We start from the raw sequence: 26,151 nt of genomic DNA on the forward strand, positions 1-26,151 counted from the left end.
TAGAAAATGGTTAATGCAGCCTAGAAAGTTGAATTTAATAATTGACAACAGCAATGGTCTAGTTCTATTACAGCCTGTCTTACAGCCCAGCTTTCTTCGAGGAGCAAGGAGTATACCAATTGTCCAGGTTTTCAAAAACAGCCGCAGTTAGTCAGCTATTCCTGAATTGTTGAATCAAACAATTTCATACACGGTGTTATCAAAGTCCAGTACTAACGCGCCTGTTTGTTGAGTCACTTCTAGTGGTTGTACAGTGAGATCCGTATGCAGGTATTTATCACAGCCTTATAATGCAACAGTTAATCAAAAACATGGTATATCCCTTTTGGTATTTGTGGGTGCTTATATAAATTGACCCCCTTCTGTTTTCGGAGGGCAATTGTGTTAACCTCTTGTTAACATTACCAACTAAAACTCTTTAATAATCTGACTAAACAACGTAAATTAGAAGCACGCTGGAAACAAATCAATATTTCCACAGGGTACATAGATTACATTAAAGGTGAGAGGGCCAGATCGCCCCACGTTTGACAATTAAAATGCCGATTGAATGGGGAGAATATCACATTATGTTCGAGTTGGTATTTGTAGCTTAGTTTTATTTATTTTCCCACGGGGGCAGGCAATAAAATATTCTAGTAACGTATAATGAAAGTGCAGTGTTTTTTCTCTCTCTGATTCATCTGTGGCGTTTGCGCCCCATATCCGACAGAGGGCAGAGAGGCTACATATAATCGCCTGGTCCACTGAGGCAGCTCATTTCAAAGTCGGAATCGCCCCTTCAATCTTCTTCAAACGTGTTTCGCCGTTCCTGTGTCCAAAAGTTATGTTAGGAGGAGTTTCCGCCACAAAATCAAAAGCGGTTCACAATTCCGAAAAGCTCAAGCCCCAGGGGGAGACAGGAAAGGGAGGTTGGGTAATACAAGGCAACAATTTGAGGAAGATTGTTAATGAAATTATTGGTTTAAATATAAATTAAGGGGATTTTAAAAAATGAAAGAGCAATGCATAATAGTTTAATAGTTTAACCACTTCAATATATGTCAAGAATTGAAATAAATCTGTTAATGTTCATAGTTTCCATATTATGTTTAAAAAACGTTCTTCATCTTTAATGCAATGTGCAGTGTTAACCCTACACATTAAAACTACCATAAGAGTTTTGCCATTTGCTTTAAGAACAGTAAGTTAATCTCTGATGCTCAAATGCCCCTTGAGTTATTTTGAGGCGTAATATTGAGTTGGAATGACCGTATTTCGGTATATTTTCTCTAATAAAGAGAACATGCTTGTTATTGACGTTATCAGTGTCGGCTTATATTCAGAATAAGGCGCAATTCAATTTGAACGCTCTTTTGTGCGGGAAGATCAGCTGATTGAAGCAGCTGTTGGGTTTACTGATGGAGCGGTGCACCCGGGTATAACTGCAGGCTCCGCACATCCTCCCCAGCTCCAGTACAATCATTTCATCATTAAATGATCACAACCCAGCCATAACCAATCAATCAAATTGAATTTCGGTACAGTTTCTTTTAAGTTATGAATTAGCTTTGGCAACTATAATTGTTTCCAAACATTGTAGCTCACGAAACTTCGTTTCTCATTATATATGTGCGATGTGTATTTGGCTGGAAAATTATTTAGTATGTTTGACTACACAGCAAGGGCATATGCTGATTTGAAGACCACTATGTCCTCCAAAAGATTTACACGAATAGTGTTTTATTTCGTACTAGATGTGCTACAGACCTGGCTCAATCAATGCTTGTCGGTCTTTCGATCTATTCACTCGCCTATATTTCCGCCGGCTCAATCTAAATGTTGTCATTCTATCTCTATCTATTTAGAATAACCCAAAGTAAAGACAGGAACAACTTCACACGGTTGGCAATTAAAATATGCTTATCGTGTGTCTATCTGGACATTTTAGTATCTATTCATGGCCATCTGTTTCTTCTCCCATATTTGTCTCTCTCTCTCTATACAATTATTTAGTACGTTTGACTACGTAGAAAGGGCATATGCATTTGAATATTGAACCATATCGGCCGTGGTTCGCTTTGGGTCTGCTTTGTGTAGAAATAGAGAAAATGAAATAATTTCATATATATGTATATATATAATTGCTTCATTGAACTTTTATTTTATGTTTGTGTACCCACCAATAAACATTAAAAATGTCAGTGTTTTTCAAACATTTTGTTGAAATGTTAGCGCCCAGCCCCCTGTGATATTAACCAGAGAGCTTGCTGAGAGTTATTGTCAAACTGCGAAAACGCGACACGTTCCTGTTAACAATATCGATCCCTGTTGTACCGCTATTTTATCCTTTAAAAGTTATAAACACAAATCGCAAACTTACAACACTGTGCGTGGATATGTTTGTCCGTTGTTTCAGAAAGGGTGGCTATGATTGCAACGTTGCAAACGACAAGGATTGTCCATTCGCCGATCCCCTTCTAACTCCTTCAAATGAAATTGATATTTGACCCTCGGGAAATTACTCTCACTCCAGGCCGCTACCAATACGGCTATTTGAGTTGAAGGCTGTAATAGTGAATAAAGTATGTTAAAAGGGGAACTTAACATAAATCATCTACTTCAGAAAAATGTACTTATTCATTCTTAGCAAAATGACTGATAGGTGGGGAATTACTCCTAAAGCCATGTAAAAGTGATTCAATTCATTGAGAATAGGGGTGCTGGACTGCGTGATATTAGTAAATGTCCTTGCTTTAAGAGTCATATTTAATTTTACACTGTGGTGCACGGAAACTAAGGAAGACTAAGGGTCCAACAGAACGAACTAAAACACGCAATGTACTCCAATTGCAAGTTTTCCTGAGATGGTGTGCATCCAATGGGAGAGATAGATTGATGGAGAGGCAGGCGGAGGTGTGCCCTCTTATTGCACTGTGCAGGCATATATCCGATCTCTAAATGTTTCAGATAGATCGACATATAAATAGATAGAAAACTAGGTAGACAGGCAAGCAGGCTGCTTTTACGTTTTGCACCCCATATAGACAGTAGCAGGATTTTAAATCCACGGCATTGATGGGATTTTCATTCTCAAATAAATCCCTTGCCTTTAGTTTGTGGTTTAGGATTTGGGCTAAACTTCGGACGTTACCGTTGAGTTAGTGTATGTGTGTGTTTGGGGGGCTGAGGCGGTAAGTGTCACTGTACCGAGTGCTGTAGGAATTCGCCTCGGATTGGGCTCCCCCTTTTTTTCCCCCCAATTAACTCGATCATTAGCGAGGGAGGAAAGAGAGAAGAGAGAGAGAGAGACAGCGAGGAGAGAGAGAGAGAAAGCAGACAGCTGCTCTTCACATGAATGCACCCATCTTCTAAAGACCAGACTGCAAACATGCTCTGGAAACTTGTGGAAAATGTCAAATACGAGGACATCTACGAGGTGAGCAACCACGGGGATTGTTTGTGTTTGGTACTGAAGGAGATTTGAACGGCTTTCCGGAGTCCTGTGCGCGTTGATTGTTCTAACCCCAAGTACGGCATTCACCAAAATGAAGCATTTATCATTAATGGGCTTAGATAAATGTTCGCCCCTCAGAAAATGTCAGATTAACTTCTGTTACGTAGGCAATTTCTGTATTTTCATAGCAAATTACCACAAAGGAGGAGCCGCGTATGTTTGTCTCCTGATTGCTGAACGGGCGACCGGAGATATTTGCGCAGTTTTCGTTAAGGTGGCGATTTTAACGGGCAGCCTACTTAATTTTGCGCGTCGGGATGACTGTTGGAAAGCCAGCTCGGAAATGATGGCTATGTTCCGGACTCGAGCCGTTTGCTTATGATAATGTAATTGCTTGCAAATTATAAAGTGTATTTTTAGAGAGAGTTTCGGAGGTCGTGCGTGTGTTCAGTCCTGTTGCCTGCAGCCGATGAAGTGAGACGGTGTCAGGCTGGAGATTGTGAGGTCAGGTTCTTGTAAGCCAGTCATTCTGGAAGCCGGTTAATGTTTAATACAGAAGTTATAGCTCACACTTGACACATTGGCATAGTTTAATTTATGGAGAGAATTAGAGAAAGGAGGTGTCATATATGGACACGAGTGCAAGCAGAAATGTGAACGGAAGAGAGATTGCAGATAAATGATGTCAGCCGTGTGTTTTGCTTGAAACTGGCAGTCTAAAAAAAAAGGACTGGCTTTAGAAAAGGCTTTACACTCGTAAAAGTTAAGGCAAATAGCACGCGTTGGTAAAGGTTTCATAATGTGTTCCCGGAATGGTTTGTTGAATTAAGTGACTAGCATAACAATGCACAAAGAGCCCAGAAAATGGCTTATGAAAGAGAGTAAACAGACTGATGAATTGATGCCAACGTGCTGCTTACGGAGCCTTTCGAGAAGCCCGGCGGGTAGCCACCCTCTATAAAGTCACAAATGTCTCCGCTCTCAAGGCTAATTATCAACTGCAAGCTGGTAAAGTCCGAAACATTTGGGACCGAATTTCAGCACAAGCCAGCAAAGGTCACTTCAACTTTATCGCTGTTTTGTTCCCCCGTTCGGTTTATTAGGAAATGTTGTCAATCTGTGATCAGACCTGTGCAGCCCCTTTGCAGTGCAATGAAACATACATGTTTAAACGGTAGCAGACAAGAGATCACCTTTACTGTTTTCTTTTAACCAAGTAGCCAAAAAGAAAATCGTTGACCTTTGTACATTTTTTTAAGACCAAACTCTGATTCTGTTACGTGTCGGAATTGGACCGTATTTCCCGATTTGTTTAATACTCTTGTAATGACCAAACTGCTTAAGGGTTCATCAATAAGTTGATAGCCAAATACATTTAAATGGCCTACTCTTTGATGCAAACTAACGCCCACTTTTATCATCAACCACAATTTAATTCATTTAAATAGAAAATCGTTTTGAGATAGCATTTGCGCTGGTTATGCTATTAAATGATTCCCCTGGATTCAGTTGTAATACAGCTTCCATGTTGGGACCTAATTACCCCAAACATGAATGGAAATCCCCAGTCATAACGCGAGCAAAACTGCTTGTTTATTCGAAATGTATAGTGCTCGCTGTTAGTCAGTGAATGCGATGTGTTTGGATCCGCACAGGGTTCACTGAGGAGAAGGTTCCAATCGTGTTCGATTCCCGTCATTTGGAACTTTTTTGAGGTAGTCTTTGAGGATATGGTGGGGCAGGTCGAGGCAACTGATGTGAGGAGGAGGTGGTGAATATTTCAACAGAAAGGCCGGACAAGCCAGTCCAACGGGTTCGACAGTAACCCGGAACAAGTATCACACATTCCCCGCCACCCCCACCACCACCCCCGCCCCCCCCCCCCAACCCAAACATCCAAACAGGCCCCTCTGACTTGCACCAGTTCTGTAAATGACAAGTCTTTACAGAGACCCTTGTAAATGTTTTACAGCTGGCGGCAGGAAAGAGGGGACTTTATTTAAAAGAATAAGTGAGATAACGTAGGGCAGTGAGAGGGCTGGATTTGCAACGCCTTAGATCACGGGTTGAGATAACAAAGGGAGCTTTGGCGGTAGATTCTTCCAAAAGCAATTTGCAAAATGTCTGACATCTCCCACTCTTCCATTTCTCATGTTGGGTTCTTGGGGATTTTGTTTTTGACTTAAATGAGCACGAATTCCTATCTATTGCACTTTATTTGAAGAGTAGAGAGAGAGAGACCATTCTTTCCAATCCATACGAAAGTATTGTTTTCATTTCATGTATGTGCTTTTGGCTTAACTTTTTTTCCCTGCCAAAACCACGTGACAGAAACTGTGTAACATTAAAGATGTGAGCGGCAGGTTACTTAAGTGGATCCCTGATAAGATCAACTTCATGTTGCCGGAGGGACAAGGTGGATTCCACCTTATCAGGGGTGGAATTCTATCACATTGTTTAAGCACCATTTCAGGACGCTGCTGAGTTGATTTTAAGTGGTAAACTGCTCTTTTAGAGAGAGAGTAGCAACATTATGCTGTATATTTTCCCCCAAATTCACTTCATAATGGTTGAAGCTAAAATTATTTTTCTCTTAAAGAAACGCGGTATTATTCTCCCCGTTAGAGTGTCGCCACCTCAGTAAAATGCAGAGGATGTTTTTTTTTTAGCTAGCATTGATTCAGTTGACGAAATTCGGTTCCGAATAAAGTTAAGCCAACAATATCATTGTAAAATTCTTAATTCTGTACTGAAGTGTACAACACTTGTAAAAGCTAAAAAAAGACTAAACTTCGTAGCGTGGAAGGCTAGAGAAGGCGTTTACGTGTAATCGCTCCGGAAGGTTGGGCTATATTAAAGAGGACGCTGAACAAGCTCGAATTTTAAACGGAACAAAGGCAAGCCAAGGTTGCTGTTCCTTTAAGACAGCTGTTTTGCTTATCTGACTGGACTGCTTGGCTACGATCTTTTGGTTGTCTGGCTATTTTTCTCCAAAACTTTTTTTTGTCCAAAAGTCTGGCCCCGGTGCATTCAGCCCCCACTATCACCACCACCACCACCCCCTCCCCCTCCTTGTCTGATTACATCTAGCAATTCTCGTCTGAATGAACGTCATTTACAATAGTAGGGGAGCGCTCGCTGGCTGCTTCACGCTCGATTTGCCACCATTCTTCCTTTAAGTATTCGTGTAATATTAATAGTCATGAATATCAATTATTATGAGGCGGTGTAGAGTGGCAGAGAGGGATGTGAACAGTCAGCACCTTGCCTTGGAGAGGTGAGCACTCGATGTGAAGCTGGAGATTAAAAAAATATATACGCAGCATTTGTCCTCTTTTTGACCAATTTTGATGGATATAGTGTTGGAGATACTTCAGGCTATCGAGCGTCTCTCCCTGCAGTTTCTCTCCCCTTCTGGTTGATGGTCTATGATCAGATTTACTACAGATGCTAGTCCACACTTACACAGCCATGGTGAGTTGGATCAGTGCTCGACACAATCCCATTTCGCCCCAAACGCCGGTGGCTTTGTAATCTAGTCCATAATTGCAGGCTCTTTCTCTCTTGTTTGTATTGTTATCTAATCGGGTTTAGTTGGACGCGTCATTGGACTAAAACTTTCGACTGCGCCCCATAGCTTTTGGCGATTTGAGTTTCAATTTTAGTTAAAGATGTTATTTAGTTTGCTTGACACTCCGCTGCCAACTCGGACTGTTTCTGTGATACTCGGGGCGACCTCCCCAGTGCAGCTGCGTTGGCCAAATTCGCCGTTTGCCCTTATTTCACATTTTCACTGAGGACATCTCCTTATTTTGCTCTTTTTCAACAATCGGCGTGTGCAAACAGCTGCTGCTTTCCTTCCCTTCCTGTCTGAACCTACGTGCGTATTAGTGAAAGGGGGTGTGGGGTGCGGGGGATTCTTCTATCTCACCGTGTTTCACTTTATTTTTAATACCGAATGTAAACGTGCATTGCAAAGCTCCTTCGCTCCCCCCCCCCTCCCCCTCCTCCACCCTTCCATTAACCCGTGTTTGCGTTTGCAGCAAGCCCGTTGGCCTGAGACTTGACTCTCTCGTGTTCATTTTCAAACATTTTGTTCCCAATTGATGTTTACCACGATAACCTTAGCAGATCAGAGCCACTGTTAAATATACAGTCCCTGTTATACGGATTCTAAAGGGCATCTAAGATTGGAGATTGAAGAAAAGTGAAGCGGCTGCTTCAGATTCTACTGACGCTTGTTCTAGACTGTTTTCCCTCCCAATATATTACACTTCACCATTATTATCCCGTCGCGACTTATTTTTCTTCACATTTTAATGCGTTTTTTTCTTGAACTTTTCTTGTGCCACTTTTACTCTGCAACGTTTTCCTGTTTTGATCACATTGTTTTTCAACATCCTGCTGGCGGTTTTTTTTCTTGTTGTTAAATAGTTGGGCAATAATTTAAGAGCCTCTTTTGGAAACACGGCTCACTGTTTCCTTTCATCCTCATTTTACACGTTATATGCGCTTTGCTTTCGGTAATGTGAAATGCATCGTAAACACAAGAACAATATTTAAACTGAGCCCCTGTTATTTCTCCTTCGCAGGACCGGCACGATGGAGTTAACAGCCATAGTTCGAGGCTGTCCCAAATCGGGTCGGTCTCCCAGGGACACTACTCAACGGCTCCACCACTCTCTCACACCCCGACATCGGACTTCCAGCCACCTTATTTCCCTCCTCCTTACCAACCTCTCCCTTACCACCAGAGCCAGGACCCTTACACACACGTCAACGACCCCTACTCCCTGAACGCCCTGCACCAACCCCAGCAGCATCCTTGGCAGCAAAGGCAGCGGCAGGATGTGGGTGCCGAGCCGAGCCTTCTACACCAGCCCCGGGTTCTGCCCCAGATCACAGGGCTCGACCCTCGCCGGGATTACCCCGGCGTACGGCGGCCAGACGTGCTTGTCCACTCAGCTCATGGACTCGATTCGGGGATGGGAGACAGCCTGTCTCTGCACAGTATCAGCCATCATGGAATGGAAGATATCCAGGTGAGTCTGCACTCTTCAGGTTGCATTCTAGTTCGCTCACAGTTTTTAATATCGATTCCATTTCAAAGCTGCCCAATGCATTAGGACACCAGCTGTATGGGCAGAAAGGTGTTATTCATAGTCAAATATTACGGCGGCACATTCAACCGTTTGCCTTAGTTGACTTGTAAGTTTCTGCTCGTTGCATATAAAGAATCAGAATGCCAAATTATTAACTCAAATCTTGAAGAACTGCAAAATGCTGATCTTATTAGAGCAATTGGGACTATAAGCGTTTCTTGATCGAGCCCTTTACAGGAAAGGATTGATTGCCACTTCGTTAGGTCACCAAGTTATTTTAAAGGGCCCATGTCATGAATACATTTCAGGGTAAGTCTCATTCCATCAAGAGAGCAGCCCCTAGAACCCAGTGCAAGGTGCAAATGATCAAGGCTCTCTTTAAAGACTGCACTGCAATTCATACAGGCAGTTCCCCCTACCATTAGTGCAGAAGGGGTTTCTGTTAAATATGTACTCTGTCGGCCACAAAATTGTCTTCGCTTATCAGAACTGGCCCCCAGAGAGGAAATCACATTGGAATATGAATGATGGTGCTCCATAACACCATTTTCTGATGTACATTTAACTGCAATAAAACGATTTGGTGCATCTAATCCATTTGCATTGTTATCGCCATTTATTTTGGTGGAATCGATTTCATTGTAAATAAATGCAATAAAAAAGTGGTAATACAATTAGAATTAGAGCCTTTGTGAAATTAGAAGACTGTACAGTTGCTACTAAGGTATGATGGGAGGTGTGTGGTCAGGGTGGGGTATTCACTAAGCACACAAAGTATCAACTACTGGATTTGATCTGATGTACTATTAATTCAGGATAACATTCAAGAAACAGCAGTATCTAGTAGATCGTTGTGACTGATTATATTATGCCCCTTTTGATTAAATGGATGTTAGTTTGTGTACACATGTGGAATTTTGAGATTATGGAGAATATATAAGATAACAGTCTGAAGATTGTTACTTTGATGATACTGTACTTAGAGAAAGGCTATACTTTGAGTATTGAGTCCCGTTAATGTGTCGTATTTGTTCAATGAATTGTCTTTCTGTGTCTGAAAGGATCCCAAGCTTTTGGAGACTGGTACATGCATAATAAACATATCCAAGTTGGAAATATTATAAGTAATTGACGCTTGAATAATTCTTCATTTATTTTAATAATTAAACATAGTTTGTTGAAAAAAAAAGCATGCACCTACTCATAAACAAAGATGGCCGCTGCGGTGAGCAATTGCGCGTTCTCCACAACGATTGTGTATATAGCACCTTGTAATGGGCAAGGTTAGAACTAAAAGGATACTGTACACATTTAATTCTTAATTCACAATTGGATGATACAAAGCATGTATACATTCCCTTAAAAAATAACAATCATTGCGTATTCATATTTGTTAACTAAAAACATAGTTTATTACAGAACATAAATATTTCAATTGGCTTGAATGTTAGACTTTGGATCAGTCTGCTTTTCAGGCATAATCTGAGTTGTGCTTCGTTTGCAGCTTTAGTGCCCTGATCTCTTCATTCAGTCCTCTAGATGTTAGCATTCGGTTACGAGACAGTTTACCGGACAAACACGTCCTTCCCTTTCACGGAAGATAAATTTGTTTCACTTAACTAGTATGAAAATAACCGCACTACGAAATCATAACTTCACAAAGTGCTCAACCTTGCAGTTTGTGCCTGTCTTGGCCGCTATGCCGTTCTCAGTGATCAGTATAAGTTGGAAATGTAGCGCCTTTATTTCTATTGTTACTGCGTCATTTTTAGTAAGATGAAGTGGTAAGAAGAATGGGGCTTGCTAAATGCCGCGCTGATTTATGCAAAAAGAATATTATCGCTTCCAAATGTTCACAGGGGACAAATTTCAGGTCGTTTTGGACATCTGTCCTTTTATAGCTCATTCACTTGGTAGCAGCTACTGTCTGAACGAATGAGACGATGTAGATTTATTGATAGCTTCGCACCACGCTCTATGAAGATCACTTATTGTATTGCTGTCTTCGCCGTGACATTTTGTGTGCGCGTGTTGGCGTTTCAGCAGGGGACTGCATAAGCACGAGTGGGCTTGTAGCTGCATGCTTTAACTACAGAGGGACTACCATTTAACCATGCATTATTCATTCTCTGCGTTATTATGATAGGCCCAAGCAATTTGTCATAAATATGTTTTTGCAAATTTGAAATTATGCATGCAGGACGGGGCTATATTAATATCTCAGTGCGCTTTCTATAGTTATAATATTTTTTCTGCGATTTCACTTCAGGACGATTAGCGTCAGCCATAAATTTAATCAGGGGCAGTCCCACAATGATACATGTACACATATCTGTCATCAACATTTTGATGTGATTCTTATTGAAACTAAGGTGATATTCTGCTGTGTAAGGACTGAACTTTGCAGCATCAGTAAGATAATTTACCGTGTTGCCAATGTCGATTCATCTCTTAAGCATTCATTTGCGGCAAAATTGCATTCATTATTAGAGAAATTGACCCGTATGCGTGCAGCCAGTATGAATGGAATGGTAGTTCACATTTGATATGTTCAGTTGAATTAAATACTTGCCCTCTAGGACAGAATTGATCCAAAATGAATATATATATATATATATCAGGCAATTACCATAACAGTTCACCCACCATAAGGAACTCCTAACTATAATAACTAGCTTGAAACGCGAACTTCAAATAAGGGAACATTATCCAGCTCTCAAAATCTAAGATTTAAGATTCAGCAAAATGCTTAATACAAATAAAAGAGCGGCTCATTATTTGCGAGGCAATTATGTCTAATTTAGCGTCGTTGCCTTTTGAGACTGGTAACTTGTGAAAGTAGGTCGCTTTCACTGTAGGAGGGAAGCCCCAATTATATAGGCGGCCACATTCCCGAGGCGGGTTTCATTTATCGGATAGAATAGAGCAAAACTAAACAGAACCGAGAGGCTCTATAGAAAACCTGGCGTGTTCGGTGCAGCGTTGATATTTACAATTACCGAGAGCGCTTCAAATAAAAGTGAAGTATAGTTGGTAATTATAGAAGCCAATTATTCAAGTATGTTAGGATTGCGGAGCGGGCCAATATCAAAATACACTTCCCGCCAGTATCAAAAATACTGTTGTGCAGCTGATACCGCCAGGAATGCCCGTTCATGGGAAGCGTTGCATTGTTTAAGCACAGCCTTCTTGGCCTTCTTTGTGCATGCATCTGCTTATAAAAATTAGAAATCTGAAACCTAGAATGCTAATGAATGTTTACTCAATTCACACCAGGCCCCTCGCATTTCCCTTTGAATTCTTTGCCACTCTCCTTGCTCTTTTGACAAATTAAAATCAAAGCATCTGTAATCATATGGTGCAAAATTAGATTTCTTAGCTAATATTTATTTTGGCACAAATGCTCAACTTCTTAATTGCGTCTCTAATCCAGCCATTTCCGTTCGATTCGCATTCGCCTTTATTATTATTAAGCGACAAGTCATAAAATAGAGCTGGTGTTATTTAAAAATATTATCAATAAGCAAGCCATATTGAACGTTTAGGAGCATGGCGAGAGTAATTATTAACCCATTTCAACCAACATAATCGATGGTATTTCAATGATATTAGTATGGATTTTTCTCCCTGACACACTGGAAATGGGGAAGCGTAATATTTAAACGGAAGAATAGCTTTTAAGTAAAGAGTTTACATTTCGTTGGTCTAAATGTATTGAAAAAGTATAATCGGAAAGTACAACTGGGAAATCTCATAAAGTGACAGATTACAGTAACTAATCTAATCGCTTTAATAATGGCGCGGACCGTTTCCATAATAGCTAAGTCCTTACTATGTTTGTTTTCTTTTATGCATGCTGAACCTAAGTGAAACATTGTTCATCACTAAATAATTCGCCCATGTAGAGTATTACCTCTCCTCCCCTTTAAAAATGCCATGTATTCAATCCCTACTGGTAAATAATGCGAGCAACCAGGGGTTAAATAGAATGTCACATTCCTGATCATTGTGTTGTGTTCATTGTGGCTTCGTTTAGGAGGTAAAGTGCTCAGAGAAACCAGGGCTATAGGGGAGAGGTACAAAAGAAAATCTTTATGCCAAATATCTCGAAAGACTCGATAAGGGCATAATGGGCGGAAAAGTTTGCGTCAGGGTTTATGTGAGTTACCCGAGCACTGTCAAAGTTGTATTTCTATTAGCATGGCACCAAGGAGGAATTAAAATGAAAAATCAGGAAGCAAACGCTAAGCGGCCCTCTGATGTTTATTTTTTATTAAGCAAACTTTTAGGTCTTCCCTACTTGTTTAGCTTCTTACCCAAAGCAGTGACTATTTTTTTTGTTTTGTTTCTATTTGCGGGAGATCGACGCCATGGAAGATAACAACAAAACTGGACATAATGCTCATCTCCTCCATACAAACTACATAGGCGCATTGCCGCAAACACTGATTTAAAAAGATACATTATTTTAAAGAATAAGGGACAAGCGTTTGCTAGTAAAGTTAGGATGTGTAAATTAGAGCGATTTTAACCCCAATTCTCCTCACTGCCTTTAAACTTGGGAGTGTTTGGTTAATTGAAAATGAAAACATCACTAAAGTATGTCAGGATTAATCATAATTCGGTGAATGGATTTTTACCCAGGAGGGGTAGAAGGGGGTGGAGAAGAGGAGAAAAGTGATTGATGTTTACTTGGTTCATTTACGATGATCTCTAAACGTGTATTTCGCCCTTAAGATCAAGTCCTTTCTAATTTAGCAAACTGTCTTTAGTGATAATAACCCTTTTTACTAAATATCAGATTTCTATTGGAATAGATTAGATAATTTATCAATTGTTTAAAAAGCACATGAAGGATATAAGTATTATTTCGATTTTAAAATGACAAGAAGGATAACATGCACTTAAGATAAGGCACCGTGATAATTCGTAAGGGGCAATCGCCAGTTTTTAATAATAGAGGGTAATGAACTTTAACAAAATAAGAAGTTTCTGTTGCCAGTTGAGGAATGTTGTCGGTATTTTGAATGTTCTTTCGTTAAGCGACGCAAGCCATCGTCCCCATCTAGTATCAGACCATTGAATACCTTCCTGGCCACGCTTTACTTATTTACAGCGATTTTCACTCAACATCGACTGACAGTGAAATAACTAGAAGTAATCAGCAGGCATGACATTAATATGTTTTAGTCGCGTGGAAAGTGAAACGCGCTTGGGCAATGTGCGATTCTATCTGCCTGCATGTCATCTAGACTGTAAATATTGCCAAAGGTTTCATCTGGACAGCTGCTGGTTTTCAGTTGGGAGGAGTGGATTCAATAGTTTTGTTTTAATAACAATGCCATCTTCTCTATCGAGTCACCTGCGGAGTTCAGAAAGTAGGTAAAAAAAAATACTTTACAGGAGAGGAGACAGGCGATATACGCCGCCCCAAAATTCCAGCCGCTTCTTCGGGGAGTTTGTAAATCCTTATTGAAATGGTGTAAAATGACATGTCGCTGGTGAAATACTGTGGCAAATTCATGAAGGTAGTTACTCTTCGCCCCTCCCCCGCGCCGACCATGTGGTTACTGACGACCTTGTTTCTAAATCGGACATAAGTGTACACACAGCCTGACTAATTGTAGATGTAAGACATTAACACGCAGGCTGTGAGGAAATTGGGCGCTTTGGCCTTCGAGAATTTAACTTAGTTCCCGAGCGAGCTGTTTGAAGTGTAGAGGGCGCGCCACCGCGGACACCACGTGTAAACGAAAGCAAACAATAAGACATGGGTGAAAAGCAAGGGGAATATATTTAGTAAGCTGTTTGTAAGCGTGCACGCGTTTCCTTTCGTAATTTGTTAAAATCCCGCTGTTTGCATCCCTTTAAAGCAGAGTCTGGTAATTAAAAGTGTGAGTTGTTTTTCCCTCATTTCCGCATGCATTTCTAATTAAATCTTTATGATACTCTCTGTGACTATTAACTGCCAACATGCTGCGTGAATATCCTCTACAAAAACCCAGCAGGCGGTGATAATTAGATAGAAAATCAAAGTAGACCTTTTCTCATTAGCTACACAAACTTCTTAACATTCTGTTTAAGTCTTTTGCTCTGCAGCTCCTCTCAAAACACGTTTGCTAACTTCTTGGTCAAATAGACAGAATCAGGCGCATCTTAAATTGTAAAAAAAGGATTAGTTATAGATGCATGTACCATATTTCACTTTCAGGCATATTACATGTTAACATAAAAAATGGAACTAACTGTAATGCGAAAACACTTTACAGTGTGCACTAGGCCAACACACACCAGAGAATACTAAATGCTATTACAAGGGACGAATTTCGGTGAATTTTAATGACTCAAACCGTTTTGCATTCACTGCGATGACATTTTTTTTTTCATTTTGCATGCTATCGCCCCAATGCCTAATGTCTGAGAGAGACGACACGTGTCTAGAAAGGCACGTGGATATGACCACGTTCTCTTTAAAGTTGTTTCCGCCGAGTATTCCTGCAATAGTAAATTGCATCCGCGGATTTTTTTCTGTACACACTGAAGTGGGATTAATGTCTATAGGCGCCGATGTAAAAATATCACTACGGCTATTACTACCGATTGGATATTAGAAATCCCTGACCAACCATGACCATTACGCAAATATTAAATGCACAGGGTAAATCATGACGTCAATACAGGGCTCAGTAAATAAAGACAAACTTTAAAAAAGTTTAAAAAAACACCCCGCAGCTCAAGACGGCTGAAGGACCGGTAGAACAGTATGATACTTTCTTAATATATCTTAAGGAGGGAGGAATTCTCTTCTTGAAGTTCTTCCACGCTAAATTCGGTGTCATTCCCTCCCCCCTCTACATTATCCTTTCAGCTTCCGGAAGACAATCGTAGCTGTTTGAGTTGAAATTATGAATACAGTCTTACTTTTGTCAGGATGGTACCTGTACAGGAAAAGGCGTTCTTTCTCCTGCTGTGTTTTTCAGTACTGGAGTAAGCTACAGCCCATGGATTAACCAATTCGACAAAGCATCTATGACCACTCAAAGGACACACAAGAGTTACATGTCACTCCGTTAGTGTCATTATTTTGTGTAACCAATACAGATAGAGATAAATAAAACAGTAACAAACTAATCGTTTAAGAAAGAATCCTGCATGTCACATGACATCAGCCGCCTGACCCTGACGGTCAGATTATTACACCCATCTAAATATAAAAACACATCATTGTCTTTAGCAGTTACACGATCTTGGTTTTATTAAAAATGTGGCAAGGTTCTGCTCTGCCTCATTGCAAATGGGTCAATGACGCACACAGTAATTTCTAAACGTTAGTTTCTAGATAAGTTTCTCCAGAAACAAAACCAAAGCAAGGGTACGTGCTCCTTTTTCATTGTATGCCAATTGCCGGAGTACCTCATATTCTTGTTGACAAACGTCTAAAACATCACATGCTGAATTGAAGCTGTTTTCAATACTATAATAAAAGTTTCATTGTTTGCATCTTTACATTCATTTATACCATTTGCATCGGAAGGAATACAGTCTATTTGCGATGCTACCGTAATACATACTAGACCGCGCAGAATTCTATCTGAATCGCATCGACATGCATATGTATCATGAACTTTTACAGTGGCTATGTACCATGTACACTTCTATATAGTCATGTATGTACGCATAGCTGCTGTAAAACTGCAAGATATAATTGTATGCTATTCCATAAGTATTTACATATTGCATAATGTACTACTCGGGTAAAATATATTTAATTCGCTTACGTGGGTGTACATTATAATCAAATACATTTTTTATTTATATGTTTCTTCTGTGTCTTCTACGCGATAATAACAAACAATCGTGGGTTCCAAATGTTGAACAGCTTATTTTCTGATAATATGTAATTCTGGCGAATTTGATTTCCTCTGGTAATTTTTTCTTAGAATAATAAACCTCCAACCAGGTAATATAAATGGAAATAACAGATAGTCGAGATCGATTGAACATGATTTATATACATGACTGCTTAATATCAAGTCAATTTGAATAGTGATATGGCCCTAACTGTTTTTTTTTATATTAACAGGCTTTGGATGACACGGGTACCACTGGCATGAGCTTATTGGACCAATCTGTCATTAAAAAGGGTATGGAATGTGAAAATGAATTGAAATGGATGGTTAAATTGCTCAGTCTCATTATGTATTCCACTAACCATGTAATACGAACCTGCTTAAATATAAATGTAATATGTATAACTTTATATCAGAATTGTTGACTAAATCGAGTGATTTCACAATCCGCATAGCATTATCTTTCTTTGACGTTGCCTAAGCGTGTTTATGTTCATTCAAATATAATCTCACGACAAGGTCTGTAATTAAAATACCGAAGTTCTCTGGTCAATATATATTATTCCAATTCCAAGTCACGTTTCTGGACGGTGGGGTAGCTCATACAGGAATTATAGAATGATGTTTTAGGGGAATGGAGCAGAATGCACTGACATGAATATGTGTAACATGCACATAATATGAAAGAGAACGCAGCAGACTATAAAACTATGTTTCTGATAGTTCTGAAGTCATCAGATCTGTAGGTACAAATTTCCTGTAAATTATTCTAATTATGTAATATTAAAAGTACTGCATCCACCCTTTTACTCTTTCTCTCAACATATACCTTAAAAAAAAAATTCTTGGCCAACCACCCATTTATAGCTTTAATGGTGTTAACGGTAAAGTCCAATGACTTTAACATTTGTACTGTAAACTGTACTGCTTGTAATTATAAAGAGCTCAGCTTAACAAGAGCTGTTTACATATGGATGGACAGATTGATGGCCAGATAACTGGATCAATGGAAAGATGGGTTGACGCGCGGACGGATGGATGGATGGAAGGAGGGATGGAAGGATTGAACAGTAGAATAGATGGATAAGCAAATGGACAGTCAGAGAGGTAGACATTTATCAGATAAATGCAATTACAATGTTAGTTCCCGTCAGCATTTGTCAATGGCAGATAAAATCAAGGTGATAATGCAGATGGCTGGAGCTTTATTCTTTTCAGTCCATCCTTGCATTTTTCGAATTAAGATTTAAAACATGAATCTTACCCTCAGAATAGGCGGTGTAACCAAACATGTTTTTTTTTTGTCCAGCAAAGAAATACTAGAAATGTTTATATATTTAAACTCGATGTTGCTACTGTAGACCTTTGTCCTGCTGAGGTCGTGTCCTTTTTCCTGAACATCCCTTGAGGTGGTTTTGCTGATACTACTTCACGCAGTGTTGTGAGCGGTGTGTTGGCCCTTGCTGGAACGTTTGCCCTTGTGGATTCTGTTATATTACGCTGGCTGTGTTTGTTGGGCAGGCGGGATGATGGTTATCTGCTTAGTAATATTCTACTGTCCAAGCAGTTCTGTTGGGTTGCCTTTTCCGCGTTTAGAATGAGTTTGTACCTAGTGCTTGTGTTTCACTCCCCTGTGCTTTGCCTCACTGGTTTTCTGCACTGAGTTACCGGCAGAGTGTTGCTTCCATTTGGTCGCACGCCCCGCTTTTGTGTTGCTGTCTGTGTGTGGTAACCTGTGCTGATGTGTTGTGATTGTTTTGACATTCCCTGCACCTTGCTATCCCAATGCAAGCTCCGTGAACCGTGCATAGCCCAGCTTTCTATTTCCTCCACGTCTGACCGATCAGCCTGCTCTAATCTCCGTCAGCAGCTTTAAAAAAAAACACAGACACAAGGGACAGAAACTGCTTGTTCGCAGCTGTCACGTCACCAGGTGAATATAAAGAGATGACATATCCGTTCCGCTTCCATTGACTCTTTACAAAGCGATGTGAGAGCCACAGTGTCCGCTTAGCCTGGCTGCAAGGCGACTGCCTACATTTTCCCGGGCGAAGTTCGCAGGCTTCATACTCACTGCGAGTTTTCAAAGAAGATGCCAGATTTTAGAATAAGCTAAGATTCTGCAATTTTGGCTCCCACGACTCTTTAGGAAGAATATCATTGGTGGTGAATTTAAGCGCTTTCCAGCCAAGTCAATGGTGAAGGCTTCCCTTTAAAAAGGCTGGTAACTCAAAAGAAACACTTCGGCCACTGACTTTAAAACTGTCATTTAAATATAAAAATAATAAAAATATAGCCGGGCCAACGATATATCCGCCTCATTATAACAGCTATTTTCCCCCAATACTCTGCTACCCGTAAGCTTCAAAGAATATCTTTAAAAACATGAATAGATTTATCTAACGTGTCTTTTGCATTCTAAATGTGATTCAAATTTCTCAACCTAAAAATGGTTATTTGAATCACAGAATTGTTACAAAACAGAAGGGAACCATTCGGCCCTTCGTGTCTGCGATGGTTCTAGGAAGGGGCAATGTATCTCATGTCAATCCCCCGCTTTCTCCCGGTAACCGCGCGCATTCTTGCTTTTCAGGGAGCACTCCAATTCCCTCTTTAAAGCCTCTATTGATCCTGCCTCTACCACACACTCTCAGGCAGTGCTTCGCAGTTCCCAACCACTGACTGTGTGAAAAAGTTTTTCCTCATGTCGCCATTGCTTCTTTTGCCAATTATCTTAAATCTGTGCCCTCTGGTTCTCCATCCTTCCACAAGTGGGAACAGTTTCTCCCTGTCTGCTCTGCCCACACTCCTCAGGATTTGAATACCTCCCTCAAATCTCCTCTCAACCTTCTCCTTGAAAAACAGTCCCAACTCCTCCTATCTATCTAGGGAACTGAATTCCTTATCCCTGGAACCATTCTCGGGAATCTCATCTGCACCCTCTCTAGTACCTTCATATCCTCCCTAAAATTTGTAACTGCATCTGTCACAGAAAAGTAACAAAACAGCAGCTGTGAATTATTACTGCTATTAAGTTCTTCCAGAGTTATCTTTCCTTTTGCCATTAACTTTACAAGTGCAGGTCATTACCAGTAAAATAGTTTCCCCCTTGACACGTACGGTAACCGTTTTGTTAATCATTGTCCTGGACAAAATTGAACTGTTTTTCCCCTTACAAAATGTCGAGAGCGACAACCAATTTGGTTTGCCGAATAAAGTTACTTGTAAACAGGAAAGGAAGATAAGCTAGCTGTCAATGATGACCAATGATCGTTTGGAAACATTTTAAAAGCAATGTAATTATAAAACCCTGCAAAGTTCACTGCAGACTGGCGTTTCAGGCAAGAGGTGAGTTACATTATGGATCGACGAACCTTATTTGACGATTTCCAAAAATAGCCACCAATCGGCTCCCTAACGGCATGGTATAATACATATCTGCAATACAATGTTTTGCTGCCATTTCACATGCAACCATTTAAGATAATTTCAACTCGCGGCGGGGGAGGGGGTAACAGGCTAGTTAGCATTTTCCACGCGAGTAAATATATGGATATATGTTTCCTTTTCTCTGCCGGGAGGACTTCACATCATTCCCCACTCCGTTACAGTGGATTTCATTAGCTTAACATTGATGACATAAACGTCTTCAAATCAAAACATGATTGCACCGTACCCGGAAGTTGAGAGCAAATCTGCAGGATTTGTCATAAATATATTGATTGCACTTATTGCTTTAATTTTTTACATACGATCAAATCACAAACCGGTGGTTATACACACAGATACGTTTGGATCAACCCCCTCACCCCTCAAAATTTGCTACTTAAACTGATCTAGCTGGGTTTACAATGCTAAAGATAACCATGAAGAATGTCGAAAATATAATGGGGGAGGGTGAACATAGGAACATACAAATTAGGAGCAGGAGTAAGGCATTCAGCCCCTCGAGCTTGACCCACCATTTGATAAGATTGAGAGCTCTTGAAGGCTAAGAAGGGAATATGAGAAAATACTAGTACATACTGTGAAAAGAAACAGTAAAGTGGCTTATATGCATTAAAAAAGTAAAATTGTTGGGTACAGAAATGCACAGGACCGAGTCTTATTGCTGAGCATGAAGATATAGCTGAGTGGTTGCTTGATGTTGTTGAGCTACAAAATAAATATTTTGCATATGGTGGTGGAGTAAGCATACGGGAATACTAGTGGAGGATATGGAAAATGATAGATATAATGGTAGAAAATTAATTAGTCCTATCAAAATAAGTGGAATTGAGGTTAACAAACCCATGGGCCTTAATAGCATGTACTCTAGAGGTTGCTAAAACAAGTTGGTAGCAAATCTTTGATGATTTTTTTTAATCCTTCTTGAATATGCAATGTGCACTATTGGACGAGGCAGTAAACAATTTAACAGCCTTATTCAGCAAGGGAAGGAAGGGTAAATGGAGTGAAGGTATGACGGTTAAGTCTAATATCAGTTCCGGGCAAAATTTTCTCAGGTTAGAACTTTCAAATTTGTCGGGCTTAAAATAGGCAGCCATGATCAGCTGCCCCTATATACTCCACCCAATGGGTTAGGGTATACAATCGGCAAGAGAAACGCGACTCCTGTTTTGTGCTCGTCCACCTGCCCCCTGAAGTTTGGAGTTCCATCATTAGAATCCATGATCCGTGCTAAAATGGGTAAGCTTAGGTTAACAAAGAGGAACTGGCACCAACCTGTGAAAGGCAAGTTCTGATTCATAATTTTTGAAGGTGACCTATTGGATGGATAAAGCAAAGTCTGTCAGTTCACTGTATTTGGATTTTTGGAAGACATTCCATGAGGTGGCATAGAAGTGGCTTGTTGAAAAAAAACAGACCCAGGGCAAAAGGGAATGTAGCAAGATGGATGGAGATCGGATGATGGACAGAATGAAAGAGTCAGGATAAAGATTGGAAAAGGCTTGAAATTGGTGTATACAGAAACCACGACTGAACACTTCTGTTCTCAGTATGTGAAAATGATTTAGACTTGGAACATAGGAACAGGAGGAGACCATTTGGCCAGTTGAGCCTATTCCACCATTGATTGAAATTAATGCTACTCTGTGACCTAACTCCATGTAACTGTCTTTGCTCTACATCCATTAATACCTGTGGTTAACAAAAATCTATTAATTTCAGTTTTGAAATTAACAATTGTACTAACAACAATTGTCAACTCTGGAAGAGAATTCCAAACGTTGACTAGTCCCTGCATGAAGAAGTGTTTCTTAATTACACTGCAGAAAGATCTGACATTTTTTTATACTATTCTTCCTGGTCCTACAGTCCCTAGCAAGTAGAAGTAATGCTCCCGATCTTTCCTATCTATTCCCCTTAACATTTTGAAAACTTCTGTCAAATCACTTCTCAACCTTCTAAATTTCAGGATCTATAACATTAGTTAATGTAATATTTCCTCTTAATTTAACATTTGGAGTTTAGGGATCATTCTGGCAAATCTATGCTGTACTTCCTCTAAGGCCAATGTATCTTCCTCAGGTGTGGTGCCTTGACTGACTCATAGCTCATGTGTGATCTAATCAGTGATTTGCATTGCTGAAATATGATTCTACACCCTTCTATTCTGTTCCTCTTGATATAAAGACCAGTATTCCTTTTTGACTCATGACATTTCAATGATCTGGGTACCTGGGCCCCAAAGCCTTTTTGAACTCCTATTGTTTCTAACTTTCTGCTATTTAGAAATTACCCTATCCTATCCCTTATACATCCAACTGATTTGCCTAAATTGAATCAATTTGCCACAGTTTGTCCATTCAGTTAAGCTATCAATGCAATGTTACACTTCTATCTGACTGCTTTCAATGTCACCTGTCTTTGTACCATTGGCATATATGGATATGTGACTTTCTATCCCACCATTGAAACTCATTAACAAATATGGTGAATAGTTGACAAAAATAGTGGGACAAATTGGCCGTCTTCAGTGTGATATGCATGGTGCACATGCCTGAAGATATTGGCCTACAGGATCATCCAAATTTACTCCTTAGGCTTCTTAATATTTTGGTTGAGGTGTCCATGTCTGTTGCACCTCCAGAGTCAGCACAACTTATATTGAGAGATTCAATTTCAGGCCACCTGTCTCACCAGCAGTGGCCTTCAAGTAAGTGCTAGGGGGAGAAGAATGGGAGAAAGCCAACTGTAGGCAGGCAGCATAGTTCTGTTCCTGTTTGCAAACTTGAAAGAACATTTATTTACCCTTTTGGATTATGCCATTTGCTAAGCTGCATCCACACCAGCAGAACTTGAGCAGACTAGGCAGATTTCCCTGTGGATTTCTAAAATAGGTGTTAGATTCCACTGTCTGTTTTATATGGCTGCCTGAAGTCTTGAAAATTGCCTTTTCCAATATTTGGTTGGATGTCTTTCAGGCAATCTTGGGGGTTGACTCTGTAATTGGCCTTCAATACACCCATTTTAACCTATGCAATGATACAATTTCTACCGCACAATCTCGAAACTTGCTGATGACATAAATGTTAAAGGTTGAGCAAAGGAGACATGGACAGTTAGGAAGAATGGTATACAGATATCAGATGCAATTTAAAGAGGTTAAGCATGAGATAATACAAAATGGGAGGATAAAGAAGGAAAGGTGACGTGTACTTAGTAGGAAGATACAGATAAAGAGCATGACTTAGGAGTTCTAATAGATATTTCCCTGTAAGTGACATTGCAGGTAGATAAGCCCCCCTCCCAAAAAATATCATGCTGGGCTTTACAAATAGATGCTTATAATAGTGAAGAAGTAATGAAAAATTCACAAAAACATTGTTTAGACCATAGTAAGAGTTCTGTTTATAGTTCTGCATGCTCTATTGCAGCAAGGGCATTAATGCTATAGAATGTGTACGGTCTGCATTCATTGGAATGTTACCTTCAAACTAATATTCTCAGGGAAATTTTGGGGGATTGGGTGGGGGTTAAAATCCTGCAGACATTCTTATGTCATGATTTTGGCAGAACATCAGTTGAAATCTTGTGGAAACAGTACAGATGGCTGTTTACACCATGTTTTCCATAGTTGAGACAATTCTCCACTGAAGTTTCAGTGAGCAATCACTGAAACCTTCTGTACCCTTCTGTAAATTGCTCACACTGCGCTATTATCACTGGATCAGGGAAAGCTAAGCAATAAATTACTAGAGTTTTATTTTACAATGACGAAAATTTTTGATTGAGTGATCAGGGAAAGATTATTTTCTTTGGATTCGACTCAGCGATGGGGGTCATCAATTTAAAATTGTCAATAAGAGTGTGAGGGGAGATGTTTGGGAAAAGTGTTTTTACAGAGGACTCTTGGAGCTTGGAATGTTTTGCCACAGGAAGTGGTTGGGCGGAGGCCACTATATCTTTAAAGGGGAAATTGGATAAATATGAAAAGCAAAGGAAGATACAGACCTATGGGAGAAAGAGGGCAGTACACTTAGTTTTTGCATTAGTCTAGCTAAAGCCAACTCAAATGTCCTTTCTGTGCAGTAAACTTCTATGGCTCTACACAACAGTTGAAAAACAGTTAAGTGTTTCATCAATTTGCAGGATTGTTATAGTGAGCTTTTCCACGTTTAGCTGGCAACATGTAAAACCTTATTTAGGGTTTTGCTGTGTACCTATAAAGAAAATGGACAGAAGTAAACATTAAATGCTTTCATCGCGCGTGCAGACGATTCCAGTCTACTACTAACAAGCCAATGAACAGTTGCATGTTTAGCAAACGTGCTGATTAAAGTGCTTGTAAAAGCCAAAATGTCAAGCAAGGACAATAATGTACATGTGTTAAATACGACTCTCCGCAATGTCAATAGCTTAAAGGAAACGATTAAAAATCCTAGCTGTGAAAAGGAACTGTTGTTGGAAACACTCAGAATTGCAACAACTTTGCAAAACTCTAGTTTGCTTAGCAACGTGAGGACATCAGATCCTTTTGTAGTGGCACCAACCATACTTCCCGTGGTATGCAATGCGCATGTGTAGGAAACGGCTCCACGCAAGATTTGGTTCCATAGCTTTAACATAATTGTTCGGATTTTTTTTTTGACCAGTTGAATGTTTTCAGTCATCGTTTATACATTTTAAATGCTTGTTGTAATAAAGCATTCGCTCAAAATTGTTTTTTTTTTCACCTTTGCTTTGCTAAAGATCAAAAATTTCATTTTAAATACGTTATTATTAAATTGTATGTAACGTGAATTATTTGGAAGCACTCCATTTAAATCTGCTAATAAGGATGTACTTTGTTATTAGAGAAGAAATTGTAGCCCTTACATATTAGGCATGGTCACCGGATTCCGGTGTTTAAGTGACACTACGTCAGCAGTAGTCTTCTGTAATAATACACAGGGCATGCATGGGTTTCTTGATTTAACACGTGACTGATAGTGCTTTAAGTAAATAGTCATTCCTGAAGCTGTGACCATTATGTAGAAAACAGTCTTCCTGTCTTTAGGAGTTATTAAGACAACGTTCGGCTCAGTGAAATCTACAGACTGGAAACTGGTGTAAATAGATATCTACACACTGAAGCATTTCATATTAATGTTTTATGTAGTTAGCTCGATTTCCGAAATCTGTGCACACTCAAATATATTGATTTGAATCATGATTCACAATCATTGGCGGTAAAAGAGATGGCAGTCGATTTTCTAAACAAAAGAACGTTTTTTGAGATAAAGAGGAAATAAACAAAAACTGCGCCTGCAATTAATTGCAAATAGCTGTTGTCGATATTGAGCAATATTTGATTACAGAGATCTACAAAAAAGAATGTCCTTAGAGGACCTTAACATCAGGGGTAGAATTTGCAAAGATCGCCATAACGATTCTGAAACATACCGCGCCGAGATAATTCATTTCAAAAAGGTCGAAATTAGAAATTATCCGCGCATATTATTTACTTTGTTTAATGTTTACTCATGCACTATTATTTTTATCATTTTTTCCCTGTGACAATATATTTATATTTTTCAAACAAATTCGAGGTATTTCGTTGTAGAGATGAGTGATTTCATGTTTTTAAGGATTAAATACAGCGCAGGCCAACCGAGAAAAGGGGGAAGCTAATACTTAATTGTAAAATACAGAATGGCTGCCTTTCCAAAGTGGGGTTAACGAGATGGTCAAGAGTCATTGTGCCGTATTTTGTGTGGGAATAGCTGCCTGGCACTTTTAAGGTAATTTACTTAACAGGAAATGAGTTGGTCCCAGAAGAGAGAGCAAACGAGGAGAGTTAAAGTAGCCAGCGTGATAAATGACGCTTTCATTTAGGGATCTCTAGAGCTCGTTTAAGTCTAATTTTCCGTATTAGCCCCTGTTGAGCTATTAATACAGTACTCAGGGACCGTGGCTCCTGTCTGAGCAGAGACATTACTGCAAACATTAAAACACACTCTTGATTTCAATATGCAGATAATGGGAGGTGTTTTAAATGTTTCAGCTAATATAAATTGACATAGGGAGGCAAATATGATTTGCAGGGTCTGGTCAATGAACAATCAATAAAATGAAAATGGTAATGCTGTGCTACATTAGCCGATTAGAATTAAACAAAGCATTGGGAGAAAGCGCTCACAAAACGAACACTGAACATTTTTGTATGTTTATCTCAGTGGACACGGCATATATTATTATAACTCTTGCAGTCACTGAAATACTTGCATATTTTTAACATTTGGTCAAATGGGCATTTAACAAATCGACAGGTGATAGA

At 39.7% G+C, this 26,151-nt stretch overlaps 1 protein-coding gene across 8 annotated transcripts in view; it reads left to right on the plus strand.

Moving 5' to 3' along the window:
• Nucleotides 1–2,958: 2,958 nt before the first annotated feature.
• Nucleotides 2,959–26,151, plus strand: part of tfap2b (transcription factor AP-2 beta) — a 69,860-nt gene continuing 46,667 nt past the window's right edge. For 3 of the 8 annotated variants that reach the window (XM_078542324.1, XM_078542322.1, XM_078542323.1), the window contains exons 1-3: nucleotides 2,960–3,418; nucleotides 8,029–8,478; nucleotides 16,622–16,682. In XM_078542324.1, the coding sequence (XP_078398450.1) occupies nucleotides 3,338–3,418; nucleotides 8,029–8,478; nucleotides 16,622–16,682 (592 nt within the window). In that variant the 5' untranslated portion in view covers nucleotides 2,960–3,337. Of the gene's footprint in view, nucleotides 3,419–6,173; nucleotides 6,911–8,028; nucleotides 8,479–16,621; nucleotides 16,683–26,151 lie in introns of those variants that run through there. The other 5 variants (XM_078542319.1, XM_078542320.1, XR_013576635.1 and 2 more) reach the window with 3 other exon arrangements.

The sequence above is a fragment of the Cetorhinus maximus genome, chromosome 5 (assembly GCF_964194155.1).
Source record: "Cetorhinus maximus chromosome 5, sCetMax3.hap1.1, whole genome shotgun sequence".
Classification (NCBI taxonomy): Eukaryota; Metazoa; Chordata; class Chondrichthyes; order Lamniformes; family Cetorhinidae; genus Cetorhinus; species Cetorhinus maximus.